Below are 20,555 nucleotides of genomic sequence, written 5' to 3'. Positions count from 1 at the left end.
GTTGTTGCTAATTGGAGTATTGACTGTTTTTTACTATTATATTGGTCAAGCAAAGTCATCTCATTTGGAAAAATTAAATTTAGTATCTAAATATTACATACTGTTAAAAAAAAAAAACATAACATACAAAAAAACTAAACAAAAAAAAACTAAGCTATTTGATTTGACTTTTAATATCCACGTGGTTAAAAACCTGACAATATGACAAAATCCCTGAAGGTCCTGCCCAGAAAAAGAAGGATGCACTGTCTCTCTTAGATAGCAACTGACCAACACAAGCATGACCTGCAAACATCTACCTTCAGAAAAGAAAAAAAAAATCTAATAACCTTCACCAGAGCAGACAGAAGAGAGACATGCTGTAGTGCATTCATCTAATGTTTTCAAATCTCGCATAATATCTTTTTTTTTCTCATCTCATCTCGTAGTTTTACCCTCTGGAGGAGCTCAAAGCCCCGTAGAAGGGGCCTGACTAAGCCTCGCCCCAAAAGCGTCCTCCAGATGATGGACAGGTCATGCAGGGTCCATGCATGATGCTGGGGGGCTTCAACTAGGTGGGAGGTTGCTTCCCGAGAGGTGACATCATCGACTGAGGTCAGGACCCACACACAAAGGCATGGCAAAAGCTCTGTTCCCTGTAAGTCAAACAGATTGGTCAGTGTCATGAAACACAACATAGGGCGCAATTCGGCTTTATTTTTGGCGCTGAGTTTCAAGCTAGACTCTTCAATTTTAGGCCAGTCTTCACCTAAACAGTGATTAAAATGCTTGACTTGATGCATAGTTCAGTGTGGGGCTACAGAGCAACTTGGCAGAGGCCATGATTAAATATAAAATTAATCTATTTGTTGAGATATGTTAATGAAAAAAGTGTCAACTTTGAGATGATCACCAAGTAAATAGTCTGGATACCATGACTGTCTGTATAAAATCTGCTGAAATCTTTCAAGTAAAATTTGCTGGAGCTTGAGGAAAAGTCAGAGGATCACCTCTAAGTCCTTAGAATTGAAAAACAGCTTGAATGCCAACTTGATGCCAGGATTGTGAAAACTTGACAATATTTGTTTTTCTGGAGTTCCATAGATACCGAAGGTATTGCAAATGCTGTATTTAGTGAAAATACTACACTGAACCATAACAACATGCAGAACGGCAGCAGTAAGCGCACCTGCAACAACAGATCTGCTGTGACTTGTGTAAAAGAAACACAAGAGTTGTGAATGAAGATATTTTCAGTTTGAGTCAGATGATGATGCCAACAGTTTTATAGAACATCTTGAATGATAGGTGAAAACACTTTAAATTTCACTAGGAAGCTTAAATATAGACTTACAATTGGTGCACACAATGCAAGGTGAAACAGTTTCTGTTATGTACTTTATATTACTATGTCATCAAAATGTTTAAATCCTGAAATGTTACCATTAGTATTTGGAAATTGCAACTAATTATGAGTTTATGTTGAAATATATCAATATGACTGAAAGACTTGTTTTGGTATTCAATCTGGTATAGGGACTTGTCCATCAGAAGTTCCCAAGATACATTTGTGTTGTGGACAACATATTTACATTAACTGTCAGATACTGTATACCTTTACCAACATAGCTTAATAAAGATGCATAATAACTTTAAATCATAAGCATTACTGTCATATATAACATACACCTCAAGTACTTCATTCACACTGTAGTACATTCTGAGGCCTACTTGGATTACATTTCTAACAGTTCTAAATGCTAAAATGTAGCAAATATCTCCACATATTATTTGTGCATCTATGTCTAGGTGTGTTTGGTCCATTTACCTGTAGACAAGCAGCCAGTATAGCTAGTGTTGGGCAGCGTTGCACCAGTGCTTCATGTAGCAGGTACCTGCAGGGTGCCAGCTTCTCCTGGCTCCGCAAGAGGACCTGGAACAGCTCCCTCGGGTGCTCTGGGCTCCCGGACGACACCTCTGTTGTCAGCGGCACTGATAGCTCGTCAGGGTCACACATCCTCCTCTGACTGTACACCTGGAGGTCCTGAAATGCCAGGCTCAGCTGGGCCTGCAGGGTAGGCTCAAACTGAGCCACCAGTGACCTCACCTGTGTGGATAATTAAGCCTCTACATGATGACTTTTGAACAGTTAAATATGAAGTCATTGTTTTTGCCAGAGATGTTGTCGATTAGTTCAGGATGTAACAGAAAAAGGGATAAAGTAAGAATAAGGTAAAAATAGAGTGGCACCATAACTACAGTTTACAGACAACAGTAAAATATCCTGACCATCTGTCCATGCTGATGATAAAGCTGTGCCAAGTTACCTTCTGAGGTCTGTACTACGAAGCAGGATTTGAAGTTAATGAAGTAACTGAAGGTTCACCTCCGGGTTTTCAGGATGATGATTCTTTATCTTACAGGGGCACATTACCATGATAATGTATGCTCAACATACACTAACGGTCAAAAGTTTTAGAACAGCCCAATTTCCAACCCCAAAGTTGGGACACCTGTAGGATTTGGTAGCACCAACTTTCAAGGCTTGATCAACCTCCATTGCTGCAGAACAGCTTTATGTTGTTAACCCATTTCTTGTTCCTTGAAAAAGGCATTTTATATAATTCTGAAATGTACATTATTTTTCAGTTTTGGGTAACCATACCTTTTTTTAACCTCTGGCAGTTCACCACTTACCTTTGTACCAGTTCAAGCTATTCATTGGATTTGAACTAGTTGAATTTCAATTTAAAAAAATTAGAAAAATTGGGGCGTTCTAAAACCTTTGACCGGTGGTGTATAACCTTATAGCTTGCTAACTAACACATTCATAGTCAGGTTGACCTCATGTTGTATCTACTGTAAGATGTTCATCGCTTTGGATAAAGGCATCTGCTAAATTAAATTGTTTATCAAGTTCTGTGCCTACCCATTTGATAACCAGCTTGGTCTCTGACCACTTAGTCTGACTGCAGCTGTGAGGTTTAGTGAAGCCAGATAGAGAAACATATCCTAGGTATGTCGAACTTGCCTCAGTGTAAGGATGTTGGGGAGGTGTGTGCATGTTCACCTGCTCAGGTGGGAAGTTGTGCAGTTGGACAAATAGTAAGAAGTGGATGAGCTGTCTGTCATCAGCGCAGTGGGTAGGGTAAACAGAGCTGAGATTCAGACCGTGGAGCTGGCAGAACTGAACAGGCAATGCCCACTCCTGAGCTGCCTCATATGATGATCTAACGGAAAAACACACACACATATGCTCTACATCAAAACTCTACAGCTTCAAAAAGTTTTGACCATTTTTATTTTTATTTGATTGTTATTTTTCATCCATTAAACAAATCTTTTAAAAATATTTTGAAAGATTTATTGCGGGCCTACTGGTCCAAGGTACAAATCATGTAGTCATAACATTACAGGTCTGTCTTTTTATTGAAAAATGTTAATACGTTAAATGAAATTTTTATTTGGGAAAGAACCCACAATGTTAATAAGTTAAATAAAATTTTTATTTTGGAGAGTGAAGGCTTAAAACATCTTTAAATAGATCCCTGTTTTACAATCCTACCAATCTCGAAAGGTATATGCAGTATACTAGAGATGTTCACTACAAAACCCAATCGATCCAACTTTTGAAAAATCTAATTTTTTCATATACCACTAATGCCATATAGCCATGAAGACAGGGTTATTTTTATGTCATTTGTATACTAAAATAAATATAAAACATAAATATTACCTAATATATAAGGATGCGTACACAAATTTCACTGCAAATTTCAGGTATGCTCAAACTGCAAGAACTTAAGGAATTATCTTGACATCGGTACTGAGAAGTGTGTCTAACCTGCTGATGCCCCTCTGCTCAAGACTGTCTGCCACTGCAGCTTCCAGGTAAGCAACAAGCTCTTCTGCTGCTTCAGACTCTCCCTCCACCAGCTTCACACCTTTAGACACTGAAATGAGACAGCAGAGGATGATTGTGTGGGCGTTCACCCAAAGTGTGCATGGCTAAGTCAAGAATTATTCCTGCCCATACCAAACATAAACAAGTGACAAAAGTTGGCAATACATTGCAATAGAGATAAATGTGACCTATTTCTGATATTTTGGTTTACATTTACCACTAAAAATGCCATGTACAAAATGAAGATATTGTTGCAAATTTTGAAGAAAATCTAGCATCTATACTTCTCCATGTTGTCCTGGAATATTCTATTTTCTCCCCCTCCCTAATCTAAGGTTTGCTTTTGTGCCTTCCCACCATCACTCATAGGGAATCTAAGCACAATTTTGGATTGTTGGGTTTTCTGTTCTCTGTTTGTAATTTGCGAGGTCTGTACCTTACTATGCTAAGCACTGTAAGATGACATATGTTGTGAATTTGCACTATGTTAATAAAATTGTATTGAATTGAAGTGAAGTGAAGCCATATCCACGTGTTTTAAAGTCCCAGTAACCACAGTCCAAATCATTATCAAAAAGCACAAGGAGTTCCATACTGTGAAAAATCCGAATTGGCGCAGTAGGAAGCGAAGAACAGCATTACAAGGTCAAGCATGGACATGGGAATGCAATGCTTTGGGGATGTTTTTCAGCCATCCAACCTCGTTAACCCTTTGATGCACAACATGGGTCAAAAGATACCCATATTCCATTGAATATAGTGACCCATATTCAATGGAATATGGGTATCTTTTGACCCAGGTTGTGCATCAAAACCCATGTTGATACACAACATGGGTCAAAAGTGTCTATATTCAATGTAATATGGGTATCTTTTGACCCAGGTTGTGCATCAAAAGGTTAAAGTAAATGGCACTATGAGAAAGGAGAACAACGCTAAGATTCTGGAGGAAACTTCAGGCAGTCTGCAGAAAAACTTGAATCTTCTAACAAGACAATGATTTGAAATATACAGTCAAAGTAATAAAGAAGTGGTTAAAAGAAAACAATAGCCAGAGTCCAGACTGAATCCTTTCGAAAATAGTTAAAGGTTTTTCATTTTAACTCTGGAACAATGTCTTAACCTCTTTTGACACTCATTCATATCATTTTCAGCCAGAAAAAGCCTATTGTTTAAATTCTAAAAAAATCACAATTTTGGTATATAATGATGGCTATGAATATTTTTGTACTTAGCTGTAGATGCTATGCTGGAACAGTGTTTGTGCCATGTGTTTACCCAGAGTGTGCAGATGCAATGTTGAAGAGATGTGCGTGTTGTGTTGATTGAAGTGTTGCAGAATGATGTTCATGGCTCTGACATCAACTCTCAGCTTGAGGCTGCAGACTCCCAGCAGTTCACAGAAACAAACAACAGCCGACACCACAGGTGGGATGTTAAAACACTGCAGGGCCAACCTGTACACCTGCTGGCTGGCCCACTGCAACCTGAAACACACACACATGTGCACAGCTATATTGTGTAGCAGAGCAATGGTTTTGTCTTTTTTCCTGCTCCAATAATTTTCTCATTAGACTCAAGCAGACTTTCATGAGGAAAAAGGCTGTAGTTGAGTGCATCATACTCACAGCAGCCTGATATCACCACCGCCACTCAGCTGCTGGATAAGGAAGGTAGAATACGCAAAAGAGGGTCTGCCATGACGGAGGAAGTACAGAAAGTCAAGGTTCTCCAGCAGCGCAAACCTACTGACCAGATGAGGGCTGGAGAAATGAGGCAACTCTGATGTTTCTGTGGAGAAACAACACAAAAATGTATTTGCAGAGTTACTCAGCCAGAAACTCTGTGTACCTCTGCTATATCTACTAGTACTGCTACTTCTACTGTTATTGATGACACTATCATATTTGTGCTACTACTGTCCTACTTCTATTAATACTTCCTGTTCTACTTCCTAGCATAGTACTGCTGCAGTGACTTCTACAGGTATGTCTGCTACTGCTTCCTGCTAGTACTTCAAGTATTACTGCCGCTACCACTAAAGCTCTATGCAAAAAAGATGAATGAAAAAATGCAAACAATAACAGAATCATAAATCAGAAACATAGCTGAGATACAAGCATTAAATGCAGTTTTAGGTAATGATTTTGCAGTAATCTAGTGGTTTTCACTTCTTACCGGTGGAACTGAGAGTATTTGCTGTCTGCCATCCAAACAGCTTAGATGGATCCAGAGGGTGGAGTGACTGGGAAAATACATCAACATGAAGTAAAAAAAAAAAAAAATACACACTGTAACAGGACAACTGATGTACGAAGAAGTTACTGCATTTTGACAAAGAACTTTGCTGCTAAGTACAAAGCAGTCAAGATGCTAAGAGCACTCATTAAAACCAGCTCTTTGGGGACAGTAGCAGTACAATTCCAGTTCTAACTCTGGGACAGGACATTATTTGGCACCTGCAAGTTCAGTGCTGACAGATCTAAGTGTACCTGCAGGAGGTGGTAAACTGAGATGTCGGAGCATGGGCTGTTTCCTCGGGGACCGGCAGAGAACAAGGCAGACTTCAGTTTGTGATGGGGGCCCAGCGCCATCTTCAGGAGCTGAGGGTCAACTGTCCTTTCCGACCTGCCTGACCTTTCGCCCTGAACTATCACCTGCACATAGAAAGCAAATGGAGAATGGTTCAGACAAGCCATCCTTTTACATCCCATCTTAGAAGTCATTATTATAGACTAAATGGGACAGAGTACTGTAAAAGCAGTGATTACTATTCATGAAAATTAGTGAGGGTGGGTGTTAACAAGAGGGACAGCTGTGTCAACTGTCACACATGTATCATGGAGTACAGTTGCTTTAGAATTGGTTGTAAGACCTGATGGATAGTTAGACTTCTTCACTCCTATACATCTCTCTGAGTTAATGTCAACAGTTTCTTCATCTAAACCATCAACATATCTTTTAGACCCTATCCCAAATAGACTGGCTTTACCTTTAATTAATTCCTCAATGTTAGATCTGATTAATCTCTCTCTAGTAACAGGCTATGTAGCACAGGCTTTTAAGGTTGCTGTAATCAAACCTTTACTTAAAAAATATACTCTTGATCCAGATGTTTTAGCTAACTATTGACCTATATCCAACCTCCCATTTCTCTCTAAAATTTTTGAGCGAACTGTTGCACAAAAATTATGCAAACATTAACAAAGGAATCATTGTATTCAATTGAATCGTGTTTTTGAGGGCCTAAACATGCTCAAACGTACACCGATGTACATCCACACCTTGATGCGTGTGTGTGTGTGTGCGAGGACTTGTTCAACGCTGCTTGCATCTTTAATTTTGATTTTTAGACTGTATTTATTCCTTTTTATATATTTTTTATTTAATTCTACCAGCACCATCTGTTCTTTTTGGTCTTGCACCTTAACTTGTTTTTTCTATCAGCATTTCAAACTAATTTTTTTTATGTTTCTTAGGTCTAATATGTGTGAGCAACTGGATATCATGAATGTTCCCTACATGACTTTTTTCTACATTTTGAGGAACTAATATTGCACTTGGTTTTGTCTGTTGTCTATGTTGTGCATATTATTGCTGTTGTCCTTTTATTACTGTTAAGTGGAATAACCAAACTTACATGTATCAGAAGAACGAGTAGAGACGTTTCCTTGGCACATTGCTTACCTGGTTGATTCCTCCAGGGGCAAACATGACGGCAGCCAGAGCCAGCAGGCTGTGTCCCTCTAACAGCAGACTGCTGAGGGATCCCTGGCTGCCTGGTAATAGCACCTGAGCACTGGTTAAACTGGCCTGGAAGATCAGTCCTGGATCTGGTACATCAGGCACAGGGACAAACAGAAAACCAGTCAAGGAGAAGATTTATTTGAATTTTTAAAATGATGCACTTCAGCAATCTAGAAGTGCACCGCTTTTCAAAGCAAGATAGAGCAAGATGGTGAGACTGATGCTAGTAGCAGGCAAAAGATGTTGATCAGAAAATGACTTCAGAAAGCTAGACAACAAATTAATGAACTGATCTAGTTTACAATATATTTACAAAGGACTCAAATTGATGTCTTTAAAATTAGTCAGAATGGCTTCCATATGAGTAGACTGCAAGGCCTGACTGTATAAATGCATGTATGTTGTTGCTGGTTGTTGTAACTATGGATTAGATAGGGACTATCCCCTTATATCAGTTTTTTGTTTGTGAGCGTGCTGTGTCTGAAAAACATACCTATATCCATACAGAATAAGAATTATATGTATATATGTATATATATATATATATATCTATATATATATATATATATATATATATAAAAATAAAAAACTTCAAAAATGAAGGCAAAGTAAATGAAACAAAATAAACACAGCAAAGTAAAAAACAGAAATCAAATTGATGCAATGCAATCAACTTTAATTGGATTTACCTAATCTGACAACTGTCTTCATCTACATTTCACTGATGAATTCTAATTTGTTCTAAACCTACGTTTTGCATTCTGTTTGTCCTTGATCTGATCTAAAAAAAAATGTGTGTATCTGCAGCAGCGTGATACCTGACAGATCCCTGGTGATCTCCTGGATCTTCACCAGCATCTCAAACCAGGGCTGACCCTCAGATAGATTCTGAGTGGTCAGGAGGGGACAATTTCTGGGTGTCAGTCTGTGAAGAGGAAACTCAGGCTCATTAGCTGCTAATTAAAATGTATTTTACAATTAATGCATTGGCTGCAAAACTGAAATACAAACACATCATTGAGAACCTAATAAGCACATAACATGCATTCAGCACTCTCACACACACCTGTAGTGCTCCAGGTAGGTATAGAGCAAGTACTGAAAGTTGTGGTCCAGACAGAAGGTGATAAAAACACTGTGGAGGTCAAGGCCGAGGGGGGAGCGGTACTGAGGGATGGGAGGGGATAAAGCCATCACTCCTCCACCCTGAGCGAGCCTCCACAACAGCTGCTCCAGGTCAGCCAGCTCTTCCTGAATGAACAGAAATCTCCTGGGGGAAGAATCGGAGACAGAAACCCAAATGAAAATCTTTGTTAAAACATCAGTTACAAATTAATCATCTATGTTAAAAGTAAAAATCTATTAAAACAGTTTATCTATGTGTCTGTGATATTAAGATTTAAAATATAATAATGAAAAGAATAGTAAGAAAAGCATGTAAAAAAAAAAAAAGCATGAACTTAGAGAACGAATGTATTTAAACTCTGTCTGACAAGTTATGGAGGATTTATGAGGACATACACAGTACACATTTTAAGGGGCATTCATATAAACCTGTGGATGCAAGAGGCTCTGTTAACATATGCCAACAAAAACATCTCACTTTTGGAGTGAAGAAGCAACTCCAGTGTTTAAGTGATGCAAGAGTTAAATATACTTGGTCATTTATATGTACTGATCAGCTGCAGTCTCTTACAGGACACAGACTTCCCAACATGTACAGTGGAGAAAAAGCAAAACAGTTTCAAAACTGTCTGTTTGTGTTTGTACCCATGTGTATAGGTATATGCAGGGCCAAATTTCACTTTGTCCCATGTAAATATCTTCTCCTGAATATGATCAAAAACAGGAGACAACCCAAAATCTCAACACTTTAGTAGTCAGTGTTATATATTTATCATTAGGTCTCCAAACATTTTTTGTTTTCCAATCAAATGCAGTCCATTTCTGTTGGTTAATATTGATCACAATAGCAACATTAGCTCCTGTACCTAGCCAACAGGTCCAGGATGTTCTCCCTCATGTAGGTGCTGCAGACTGTGTTGTTATTAACAAGTTCTGAAGATAACTCTGGCCACTTGCAGGCACCAGAGGTTTCCCTGTTCTGGATCCAGTTGACCACACAATGGTGGTTGTGGAGGACAGTCAGATAATGCCACAACACCGAAGGGTCACAGGAACTCAACTCTGATGAACAAAACAAAAGGAATCCCTGTTAAGTGCATGACATTTTCCAAAAAGTAAGACTTTTACGAACCACTGTGGGATCTTGGTTGTGTTTTTATATTGACTTAGTGTTCTACCTGTGTGTTGGCGTCTGGATAAGTGGATGACTGTTTGGCAGCTCTGATCCCAATTCCTCACCCAGTCCAGTCTAAGAGTCCTCCAGAGACTGCCCTCCTCCTCAGGCCTCCCCTGTCCCACCAGCTCCCTCATAACCTCACCATCCGCCTCCTTATGAAACATCCAAACAACCCTGGAAAGATTTTGGATTCTGTAGGTCAAGATATAGACTTCGTATGTATAGAGGCTCAGAGTCTGAATAAATAAATGAAAGTCATCTGGAATTCATTCATCAGTGACAGTCGAGATGAGAACAAGGGGGAAGCTCAAAGAAAGTTGAAAACATTTATAGAAATTCACTTGTGTTGTACAGAATGTGTTGAGCCATGAGCTCAATGCACTGCAGGACATGCAAATAGACAAAACAAACTAGAAAAATCATCTTCTCTATTTTTACACAATCAGTGTTTTATAGTATGTTGTCTGCAGTGATATGCTGAATCAGTCAGATGCAGGCAGTTTCTCCAGCATGAGCTAAAAGTTCAAATGCCATTTTCAACCAACAAGAGCACTTAGAAAGTCTGCCATTGTCATGATTGGTAAATCTGTGTTGTGCCAACATTGTATCCTTACCTTTGTGATGAGGTGTTTTCTGAGCAGCGAAAAGCTGGCAGTGACCCAAGTTTCTCCATCTCCCTGATGAACATAAAACTCAGCATCTCCTCCTCCGGAAAGTAGCTCTGACTTGACAGTGTCTCTACCTAACCAATCAGTAAAACAGACAGTCAGAAAGACTTGGTAGGATTTAAAGCAGAGAGAAATAAACACGATGCTCCATTCATGGGGTTGCCACCTTTCAGAAATGAAAATAAAGGACACTCACCACGGCTGCTCGGGGCCACAGTTCAGTAAAATTGGAAAGATATTCACAGATTCAGACTTCTGAAATCAATAACTCATTAAATATACTTTTTATTTCTGCTGCTTGAAAGACAGCTACATTTGATCAAACTGGACTTGTAGCACATTGTCTACCTTACAACGATGGGAAAGAGGCATCGTTTATGTTTTGACAATGTATATCTAAGAGTTATTGATGCCAGAAGTCCGAATCTGTGAATATCTTTCCAGATTTACTGAACTCAGGGCCACTAACACCCAAGGAGTGGTATGTTTAATTTTGAAAAAAGCATTTAGCCATACTTAAAGCTTTAAGTGTTGTATTAACACAAAACTAAGAATTTTGAATTGTTTTATGATCACAGATTCTGCCTGAAAAGAAGTTGCATCATTTTAAACAGTGAAACCATCCTAATAAAATGTAATGACCAACCAGTGTGTGCAATACTGTATTCTGCAAAAACATAAACAACTGAATGCAGAATACTGTACAAAGAAATTCTCTACATACATTTTTCCCATCTAAATCTTAACACAATTAACACAATTAACTTATGTGTGTATGCATGTATTTATTGATTTAGTTGTTTAGTACTGTTAGCATATCAAAGCTCTGAGTGAGTTTTTTTTTAGATAGGCAAAGGCAATTTATTGATTACATATAGGCTACTAAATAAATGTTTATGAAAAACTAAAAAGCATTTAAAATAATAATAACCAACTTTGGCATTTATTGAGTCACTAAAATGCTGTAGAGTCTATGACCACATCAGCATGATTATAAGCATCCTCTGGTAAATTCCCAACTATATACTGTAGGAAATCTAGCTGATCTCATCATGATGTTCCTAACCATATGGACTTCAGGAGATGATTGGGGATGGAAAAACTGTGACCTGCTGGCTGGGTTCTCTCTATTCTCATGTTTCTTACATGTTGGTCCCTGATGCTGCCTCAGCCAGTCCATGAGCAACAGAAAACATAGTTTGCTTTGTACCCACTGCCAGGGGTTCCACTCTTCCCACTCACGTCTGTACTTTTGCAAACGTTTTTGCTTCTTTGGACGTGGTGGAGTTTCGGGTGTAGACATTTTTAAGTGTGCGGGTGCAGCAGTGTCTGTAACCAGGCAACCTGCGACACGGCCGGGCAAGCAGAGAAGTCTGAGATCTAGCTACTGAACCTCGCAATGGGTCCTCGCTACAAAGGTCTAAGGAAGATGAAATTGGCTGCCCTTAATATTTCGTGTGTTTTATTTTGTTCATTATAAAGTTTTGATGAGTGTGTGACAGACGTGTATGGGACGTTTATGAAAATACGGAACAATTTGCCTCCCGTATTGATTCAATACGGGACGCAACAATTTATTATCAAATAAAGGATGATTCCGTATTTTAAGGGATGGGTGGCAACCCTATGCAGTCAGGTAAAATGTTTCAATTGTTTTTAGTCGTAGCTGGAATATCAGACAATTCAGAGTTGATCAGTTGCAACAAAAGGGACAAGATATGTGTTGAATATTCAATGGACCAAGGAAAAACTACTTTATGGTAAAATACAGACCATATTATAGATAGCAAGAAAACAACGCTGCTGTCAGTCAGGAAGATGAATTGTGTTCACTGTAAAATGCCAGACTCACCATTAGCTCCCGCGTCTCCTTGTCATCTGTGTGCAGGCAGATACTGTGAAACTGGTTCCTCACACTAAAACCCTGAAAACAGGTGACCACATCCGTTTACTACTTGCTTTATGTAAATGTGATTGTATTTAGACTTTAAAAGAAAAACATTAGGCTGTGCTCTAGCTGAATGTAACATTAGCTGATTGCTAATGCATGCTCTAATGTTAATTGTATGTGAAAGCAACTGCAATACCTATTAAAAGCACTCAGCCCCTTGGAAGTTTCCCTCTTTAATTGCTATTTAACATTGAATCAAAGTCAAAGTAATTTGGCGCTTTTGAAACAAACAAAAACAGTAAAGACTGATTTTTGCACAGCACTGCTAATTAATAAAACAACAAACCTTAAAATAAGTGATTGCATAAGTATTCACCCCCAGTGGATAAATCTAAATCACTGCAATTTTACCCCATTTTTCTTTCTGGAAGGAAACGGTGAGTGACTGACATCAAAAATGTTCCTTAACATTTCGATGCGCAACATGGGTCAAAAGTGACCCAAATCTAATGGAAAATTAGCATCTCCTGACCCACACTGCACAGCAAAGGGTTAAACAGTTTCTATGTGAACTGGTCTTCCGCTTTTGACCTGTGGAGAGAGCCAGTTCAGCTGTTTGCCCTGCATCCAGTCTTGATGATATGGTAAGCTAACCACAGCCTGACTTAAGGTCTGTAGCTGACACATAGAAGCCTAAGAGGCATACTTAAAAATGCTAAACTTGCACATGCTAACAAGTGTTGGATTTTAACATGCTGACATGTTTCACATGTGTGTACAGTCAGAAGGTTTACCAGGTACAAGTAATATTTAACAAAAAGGTAACTGACTGATTAATTTCCTACAGGTGAGGTGTTCTTACCATGTTGGTGAGGAGTGTTTTGGCTGTCTGTAGGTCTCTGCTCTGCAGACAAGAGAAAACCTGCTGCAGACCCTCCATCCTCAGAGCCAACAGCCGCTGTTCTGGCAGGCTCCGCCGCCGCAAGACGGCCTGAGATCTAGGGATCTGATTGGTCATGATAGACTGATGGACCACTTCCTGCAACAAACACAAACATGCGCACATAAACAATTATGTGCTTTCGGAAAATGTGAGACTATCTGAAAAACTATAATATTTCTTATCTCCCCCCCCCGACAAAAAAAAAAAAAAACACATGTAAAATGGATGGCAGAACAAAAATGTCACCTCTGTTGACAGCTGCTCCCACTCATCGCCCTGAGCCTCCTCCTGAGCAGGAGTAGTACTGGAACTGAACATGTCTCCTCCAGCAGACCAGGGGAATCTCTTCATGTAGCTCCTCAGCTCAGTAACATACTGGTCCAGAATGTCAACGCAGCTCTGTACATCTGAGTCCTCATCTGCAGACACAATAGGCCTGCTTCAGCTCTCAGGAAATAAAAATAAGCAGTTCCAACTGAACTAACAATCTACAGCTCAAGTGTGTATTGACTTACAGAATGTGCTGGACAGCACAGAGCGGATCTGTGTATTGACGAAGCACATGGTGATATGTAGCAGCTGTTCTGAGAACTGTCGGCTCTGAACCTCACTGTTTGAATCTCTGACAGAGGAACATAGCAAGTCCAACGCAGGACACAACTCCTGCACACCTGCATGTGTGCATGCACATACACACACGTACAGACACACACACACACAGAGAGAGAGAGCGCAATAATTTTGATGAAACATGTATGAAACTGTGATGACCAACTCCTACATACCTGTTCAGGGACATGCCACTTGTATAAGGCAGCTGCAGTCATACATTACCACTGTATTACTTGTAATCATCTCAGAGCATGGTGTCAACACTAACAAAACAGTATGTTCAGTCATTTATAAAACTCAAAAAAAGTGTCCATAGATTTCAGATAAATTAGTTTCTTTAAAATTCATAAACATTTCTCTGTGCACATTTCATGTTTTCTCTGTCATGTCTTGCTGAACAGCGAATGGACAGAATAAGCATCTCTGGTACTTGTATGGGAGTTTCAGCTAAAACAGCTAAAAGACTTTTAGATCATTTATCAGCTTCTGGAAATCACAGCCCGTCACTGTAGCTAAAGACCAACGTTTTCCAGGAGAGTGCCACTTTATGAGATCTTCTGGCTTCCAAGTTGGGAGCTTGTTCTGAAAAAGTACTTTTATAGCATCATGATCGACACATTTGAGGCAACTATATTCCCTCATCAGTCCTAATTTCTCTACTTGAGACAGCTAACTGAATGTATCTTGACCACTGTTCTGCTTAAAGCTCATACTGTGTCAACTGGATTTGTCATTGTTGTGCTCTGGTACATCGGTAGCCCCAGGCACACCTGCATTTGTAGAATGGAGATGCCGGATTTGAAAGTGTTGCTGTGAACTAAACATGAAACCCAGCATCATGATGTTACTGTAAAAATAAGCCACATATATAACATTCTACTCATTATTCAGGGAGACAGTGAGGAATACTTGGGAGCTAAGTAGTTTAATGATAGTCTGGGGATGCTAAAGACCTGAGGCATGGATTAAAGTTGCTGTTTTGTAAAATTTGCATGTAAATGTCTTTGTAAAATCAACAATATAATCGAAAAATGATGGATTACAGAAGTCATACAGTAAAATGTGTTTCTGAGGGGTTATGAGGCTTAAATAACTGTGACCTGAAAAATGTCACATTTTAAAAACAGAGTACAAAGCCTGTATACATACTTTCCGTCAGGCTCAATGTGGAGGCTGCTGGTGGTTCAGCAGCACTGAACGTTGTTGAGGGGTTCAGTACATTTTCTTTGCTCTTGAGGTAGAAATCAACTGTGTCCAGCTGACGGTTCTTCAGTCCAGCCTGCAAAATACGTTTGGTTTTTGTTTTTAAACTCCAGAGAGACAGTTTTGATCTGAATGCCATTTAAAGATCCTCTGGATGTTGCAACCTGTGCAGTAGAAGATGTGTGACGTATGAATAAAAGTGAGTGCTGTCTCCTACCTGCAGGGCATGGATGGGGATGGAGCAGCGGCCCCAGTTGTTCAAGTGGCAGACGGCATCCACCGTTGCTGCACTGCCAAATAACATCAACCTGCTGAGCAAGTCTTGCTGAGACACGGAGAACAAGACCTGGAACACACCGGCCTCTGGACACACAGACAGACAGACAGATGGACAAGCAGTTTGCAATGAAACTATTGAAATAATGACATGCTGTAGTAGTGACAGTTGATTTTCCTTTATTTATATAACCGAAAAAAATATTGCAACCCCTGCAGTAGTTTAGTTTTCTTTCAAACACAGTCAAGTGAATTTTTCCTCTCAAAAGGCTTTCTGATTTCTGATTTCTTAAAAAAAAAAAAAAAAAAAAAAAAAAAAAAAAAAACAACAAAAAACTGTTTTGTTATCTGGTTTTTTGGACTCATTTTGGCAGTCCAATTAGTTATGAAAATATTTAGCTCTAAATGTCATTACTAGCATCTAAGGATGCAGCACTGTGCGGGAAATATGAGATATTAGATGATCCAACAGATTATAAACCATCCATCAGTTTTCAAAAATTAGTTGACAGAGCAAAGTTCAAATCTGTCCACTATAATGCTGTGTGATACTGTTTAATAAGGAACTATAATCAAGATTTCAGATGCATTCTGACTGCTTTAATTGATAAAACTACAGTTTCTGGTTTTGAGGTCAGCTGTCAAAGTTCATGAAAGGCTGTGTCAGTGGTTAACTCACTCCTCAGCAGTAGTCGGTGATGTTTCTCTCCACAACACTGTACCGGAGCCGCATCACCCTCTGTCTGGTGGTAATTCACACTGCCAGACTTTAAATCCCATAAGGCTACTGTGGTGTGTCTATTGCCAGGAGTGGTGTAGGTCAGCATGGCAGAGAACTCAGAGACAGTGAGAAGAGACGCAGTGGATGATTCAGGGACAGAAAAAGTGACGATTGTCCCCCCAGGAGGCACTCTGGTTTGAGCTGATGGCAGACACTGGTGGGACTCCAGGTGGGGGAGCGAGGAGGACCAGGAGGCCCCAGCATGCTGGGAGGGGGAGGAGGAAGTGGTAGGATGTTGGGCTCTGTTGTACATGGAGGACAGACAAGCTTCCCAGGAGCTAGAAGTAAATTTACTCAGGTCAGTGGTCACAATATAATGTTAGAGAAGAAGATGTGAATGAACAAAAATGAAGGACTGATAATCTTAATGAACTTCAAAGTCATATTATTTGTATATTATCTATTATTATTAGTACGGTTTTCAGTGTCCTCTCATATAAGACAAATGTTATAAAATTAATGCCTGCCATTTGCAATGAATAAATCCACTAATTTGTATTCATTATGTTTTAATAGTTCACTGTCTTGAAGGTCTACCAGTCATACCAATTTGGGTTTTAGCTTTCATATGAGCCATTTCTAAAACCAGTGGATTAATTAAAAGAAAAGTTGTGAGCTGTTGTTTCTACAAAATGGATAAGTGACAAGACTTTTGTCAGGGACTGTAATGAAATTTCAGCTGGCTGCGTCTCTACTTTAGGTTTCACGGTAATGAACAAAAATTGCAAACACTGTACCTTTTAAATATCAACAACACTGCATCAGCATCAGCAGCATTGCCTTAAATAATGATTTAAACAACAAAACAAAGCTGGATCAAACATGGCCACTGAAGAATAATGTCTATGGATATTTCATTCTCATCAACTCTGCTCTGATCAGCAAACCTAAGCATAGATCTTACAGGAACAGTAGTCTTCAGACTCTCAAAATCTATTAGAGTAAAGCTAATTAATGGTCACTTGTGTACCGGTCAGAATTGAAGATGGATCTGAGGGTGCCTTGACTAAAGCTGGAACTGGACAGGCTATCCTGGTCTCTGGGTTGTTGAGGCCGAAGAGGGGGGCACGACTGTGACACAGCACATAGTAGGTGGTCTGGATATATCCTGGAAAACAGACATACAGTCATGGAAAAAATTATTAGAACACCCTTATCTTCTTCAATTTCTCGGTCATTTTAATGCCTGGGACAAATAAAGGTACATTTGTTTGGACAAATATAATGATAACAACAAAAACAGCTCATAAGAGTGTAATTTAAGAGCTAATTTCTATCCATTTTCCATGTTTTTCTTGGTAACAACCAAAATCACTTAAGTTCTTACATTCAACAAACAGTGCTTTTAGGCATTCCATGTTTTCGTTTCTGTCTGGTTTAGTCACATGATACACACAGGAGTTAGTACTTGATTGCATAACCACCGTTACTGATGACTGCAGCCATGCGTCTTGGCATGCTCTCCACCAGCTTCTGACATTGTTCTTCTGTCAGAGCAGCCCATTAATGTTGCACAAATTCAAACAAACTTGCTTTGTTTTTGGGCTTGTGGTTTTTTGGGGTTTGATGATTTTCCACAGGTTTTCAATTGGATTTAGATCTGGTGATTGAGCAGGCCAAGGCATGGTTCCAGTGTTCTGGTTCTTCATTCAGGTTCTAACTGACCTTGCCTGGACCGTGTGGCAAGGGACATTGTCTTGATGGAAAATCCAGTCATTGGAGGCAGGAAAGAGTTTTCCAGCTGATGGAAGAAGACTGTTATCAAGAGTAGCCCTGTACATGACCTGGTACATTCGCCCTTCACACAATTGCATTTGCCCTGTTCCACTTATACTGAAACAACCCCAGATCATCACTAATCCACCCCCATGTTTTACTGTAGGGGCAAGACAGTCTGGTTTGTAGGCTTCTCCAGGCTTCCTCCTAACCAGTAAGTTGGTGGGAGTGGGCAGCAACTGAAAATTGGATTCATCACTGAAGAGAACCTTAGCCCAATCATCAACAGTCCAATCCTTGTGATCCCCAGCAAAGAGTAACCAGCCTTTCCCCTGCTTTTGGTTGGTGAAGGGCTTCTTCCATGCACTATGTGACTTCAGACCAGCTTCAAGAAGTTGATTTCAAACTGTCCTTGCTGAACAAGATACCTGGAGGTCTGACAATTCCTGACACAGGAACGGATGAGTACACGGTCATCTTGTGGGGTAGAAAGACGTTTCCCGTCATGACCAGCTAGCAATTTAGTAGTACCATGTTCGGCTTGTTTTTTCTTGGTGTAATGAACAGCTGTCTTGGAGATTTTCATTTTTTTCTCTACCTTTCTCTCACTCATGCCAATTTCCAGCAGTGCCACGATCTCTGCCTTTGTGGCTTCACATAATTCTTTAGTTTCAGGCATCATATGAGAGCTGACAACTCTGAGTTGTGCTACAGCTTGAATGTAAGCAGGAAACCACTCCAGGCCTTTGCATGTGCAGTGCTGCTTATGACATGAAATGGCCTCTTACATACCCTGGGACTACAATTAAGCTTAAGTATGTCAAATAGGACATAAAGTATTATGTAATCAGCTGCATTCTTTGTTGTGTTCATTGTATTCTTCAGGTAATATACTTTTAGTGGTACCAGGCATTAAAATGAACAAGATGTAATTCTCTCAAGTTTCCTGATTCCATACCTGAAATAGTGGTTAAGGTCGACAGTGATGGCGGTATGGGACTGGGTGACAGCTACAGCTGTACTTAGATCAGGTGACACCTGGATGAGGGAGAAGGAGGATGGAAAGGAGGAGGGAGAAGAGGAGGTCAGCTCAGCCGCTGCCAATCTGGAACTCAAGTAGGTCGGCAGGTCAATTCTGGCCAATAGGCTGCCATCAGTAATGTTGTACACAGCTGGGAGGGCAGAGTTAAAGAAAAGACCATTATTCTTGCCCAAAAACCAACAGATGAACAAAAAATCAAAAATGAATGTAAAGCTCTATATATATATCTATATATCTCTATGTTATAAAATTATAATTATGTTATGATTAAATGCTCGTTATGATTTCAAACTACTGTATAACTGTGTGACTGTGAACTCATATAACCCAATGTACCCATTAAATTTCCATGATCTAACTTTGACCATGAAAATATAACAAGTTGATCCTGCAAGCAGTCGGTTGAAACTGGCTGCTCAGAAACTGATAATACCAATGTAACTTCTTTATGTGCCTGCTTAAAAACTAAACTGTTTCCACCTATTGCCAGTCACTCGTTCAGACTCTGCTCTGTTCAAGTGATTCCTTGCGCGAGTATAACTTTGCTTTGACTTGAGAGACGACTCTGAGTATTTATTTGGAGAAGTCAGGACTCCACTGAAGAATTTTTCTCTCTCTCTCTAGCTATATCTGTATATATATATATATATATTCAAGTGTAAACATTTTTTATTTTCATTGTGTAGCCTTAGTTTTGTTTTGTTTGCCTTTGTATGTATTTTGGATGGATTCAACTGTTTTTTGTTTTTTTTTTAATTATTCTTATGTTTGTGTTAAGCAGTATTTGTGACTACTCCCCCTAGTGAGGCTAGTTGCCAGCTAGTGGTAGAGGCTAGACGCTCTTGTGCTGTTCATTGCAGAGGCTGCAGTAGTAAGAACACAGGCATAATACTATACACTTGATTGCAGTGGTCATGAATTGCTATGAGTTTATGAGTGGTGGATAAGTTGCTAAAATCATGATGGAACTTTACTCAAGGTGTTGTTTTTAAAAGATTGTTGAATAGAATTAAATCACTGTAATAAACTTTTGGTGCATTTCCATAGATTCAGTTTTATCTTTTGCATCTTTTAGGTTACTCTCTCTGCATTTCCAGCCATCCAACATTCAGTCATTCAATAAATTTACTTTCTTCTATTTTGAACCATGTCTCTGTATTGTCTTAGTTAACAAACTTGTGTGACATGTGTATGACTAAGGTGGTAGTCCAGGCTTAATATAATAGTTTCATAGTGTCTGTGGTGAGACTCCCCATGTGATATTGTCAAGTTTTCTAGACTGTGGTCCAGCTTCCCTTTCCACCGTAGCCCACTACATCATCCATTGTAAGGCATTAAGGGATTATTTTCATGAAAAGAACCTCCAAATATTATGTTTTTCAGGGTTTAAAGTTAGTTCAACCTTGTTTGATTCAGTTTGGCTACATTTAATTTACATTTAATTTACTTTTAGTTTACTTAAGGAGATAAGCAGGTAGTTATTCTCCCCAT

The 20,555-nt window shown here is 39.4% G+C and overlaps 1 protein-coding gene across 2 annotated transcripts in view; it reads right to left on the bottom strand.

Moving 5' to 3' along the window:
* The window catches only part of spg11 (SPG11 vesicle trafficking associated, spatacsin), a 40,303-nt gene that overhangs the window by 16,997 nt on the left and 2,751 nt on the right, over positions 1–20,555 (bottom strand). The window contains exons 4-26 of one of the 2 annotated variants that reach the window (XM_035949842.2): positions 18,981–19,194; positions 17,277–17,414; positions 16,205–16,584; positions 15,467–15,612; positions 15,196–15,325; positions 13,950–14,105; positions 13,681–13,853; positions 13,354–13,530; positions 12,453–12,524; positions 10,547–10,674; positions 9,934–10,124; positions 9,622–9,817; positions 8,697–8,900; positions 8,449–8,555; positions 7,571–7,716; positions 6,376–6,540; positions 6,062–6,128; positions 5,512–5,674; positions 5,162–5,370; positions 3,824–3,932; positions 3,050–3,209; positions 1,808–2,086; positions 435–635 (exon numbers count right to left, since the gene is read on the bottom strand). In XM_035949842.2, the coding sequence (XP_035805735.2) occupies positions 435–635; positions 1,808–2,086; positions 3,050–3,209; positions 3,824–3,932; positions 5,162–5,370; positions 5,512–5,674; positions 6,062–6,128; positions 6,376–6,540; positions 7,571–7,716; positions 8,449–8,555; positions 8,697–8,900; positions 9,622–9,817; positions 9,934–10,124; positions 10,547–10,674; positions 12,453–12,524; positions 13,354–13,530; positions 13,681–13,853; positions 13,950–14,105; positions 15,196–15,325; positions 15,467–15,612; positions 16,205–16,584; positions 17,277–17,414; positions 18,981–19,194 (3,911 nt within the window). The remainder of the gene's footprint in view (positions 1–434; positions 636–1,807; positions 2,087–3,049; positions 3,210–3,823; positions 3,933–5,161; positions 5,371–5,511; positions 5,675–6,061; positions 6,129–6,375; positions 6,541–7,570; positions 7,717–8,448; positions 8,556–8,696; positions 8,901–9,621; positions 9,818–9,933; positions 10,125–10,546; positions 10,675–12,452; positions 12,525–13,353; positions 13,531–13,680; positions 13,854–13,949; positions 14,106–15,195; positions 15,326–15,466; positions 15,613–16,204; positions 16,585–17,276; positions 17,415–18,980; positions 19,195–20,555) is intronic. The other variant, XM_023273956.3, reaches the window with a different exon arrangement.

Source organism: Amphiprion ocellaris, chromosome 3, assembly GCF_022539595.1.
Source record: "Amphiprion ocellaris isolate individual 3 ecotype Okinawa chromosome 3, ASM2253959v1, whole genome shotgun sequence".
Lineage (NCBI taxonomy): Eukaryota > Metazoa > Chordata > Actinopteri > Pomacentridae > Amphiprion > Amphiprion ocellaris.
This window is presented reverse-complemented; position numbering and strand designations above follow the sequence as displayed.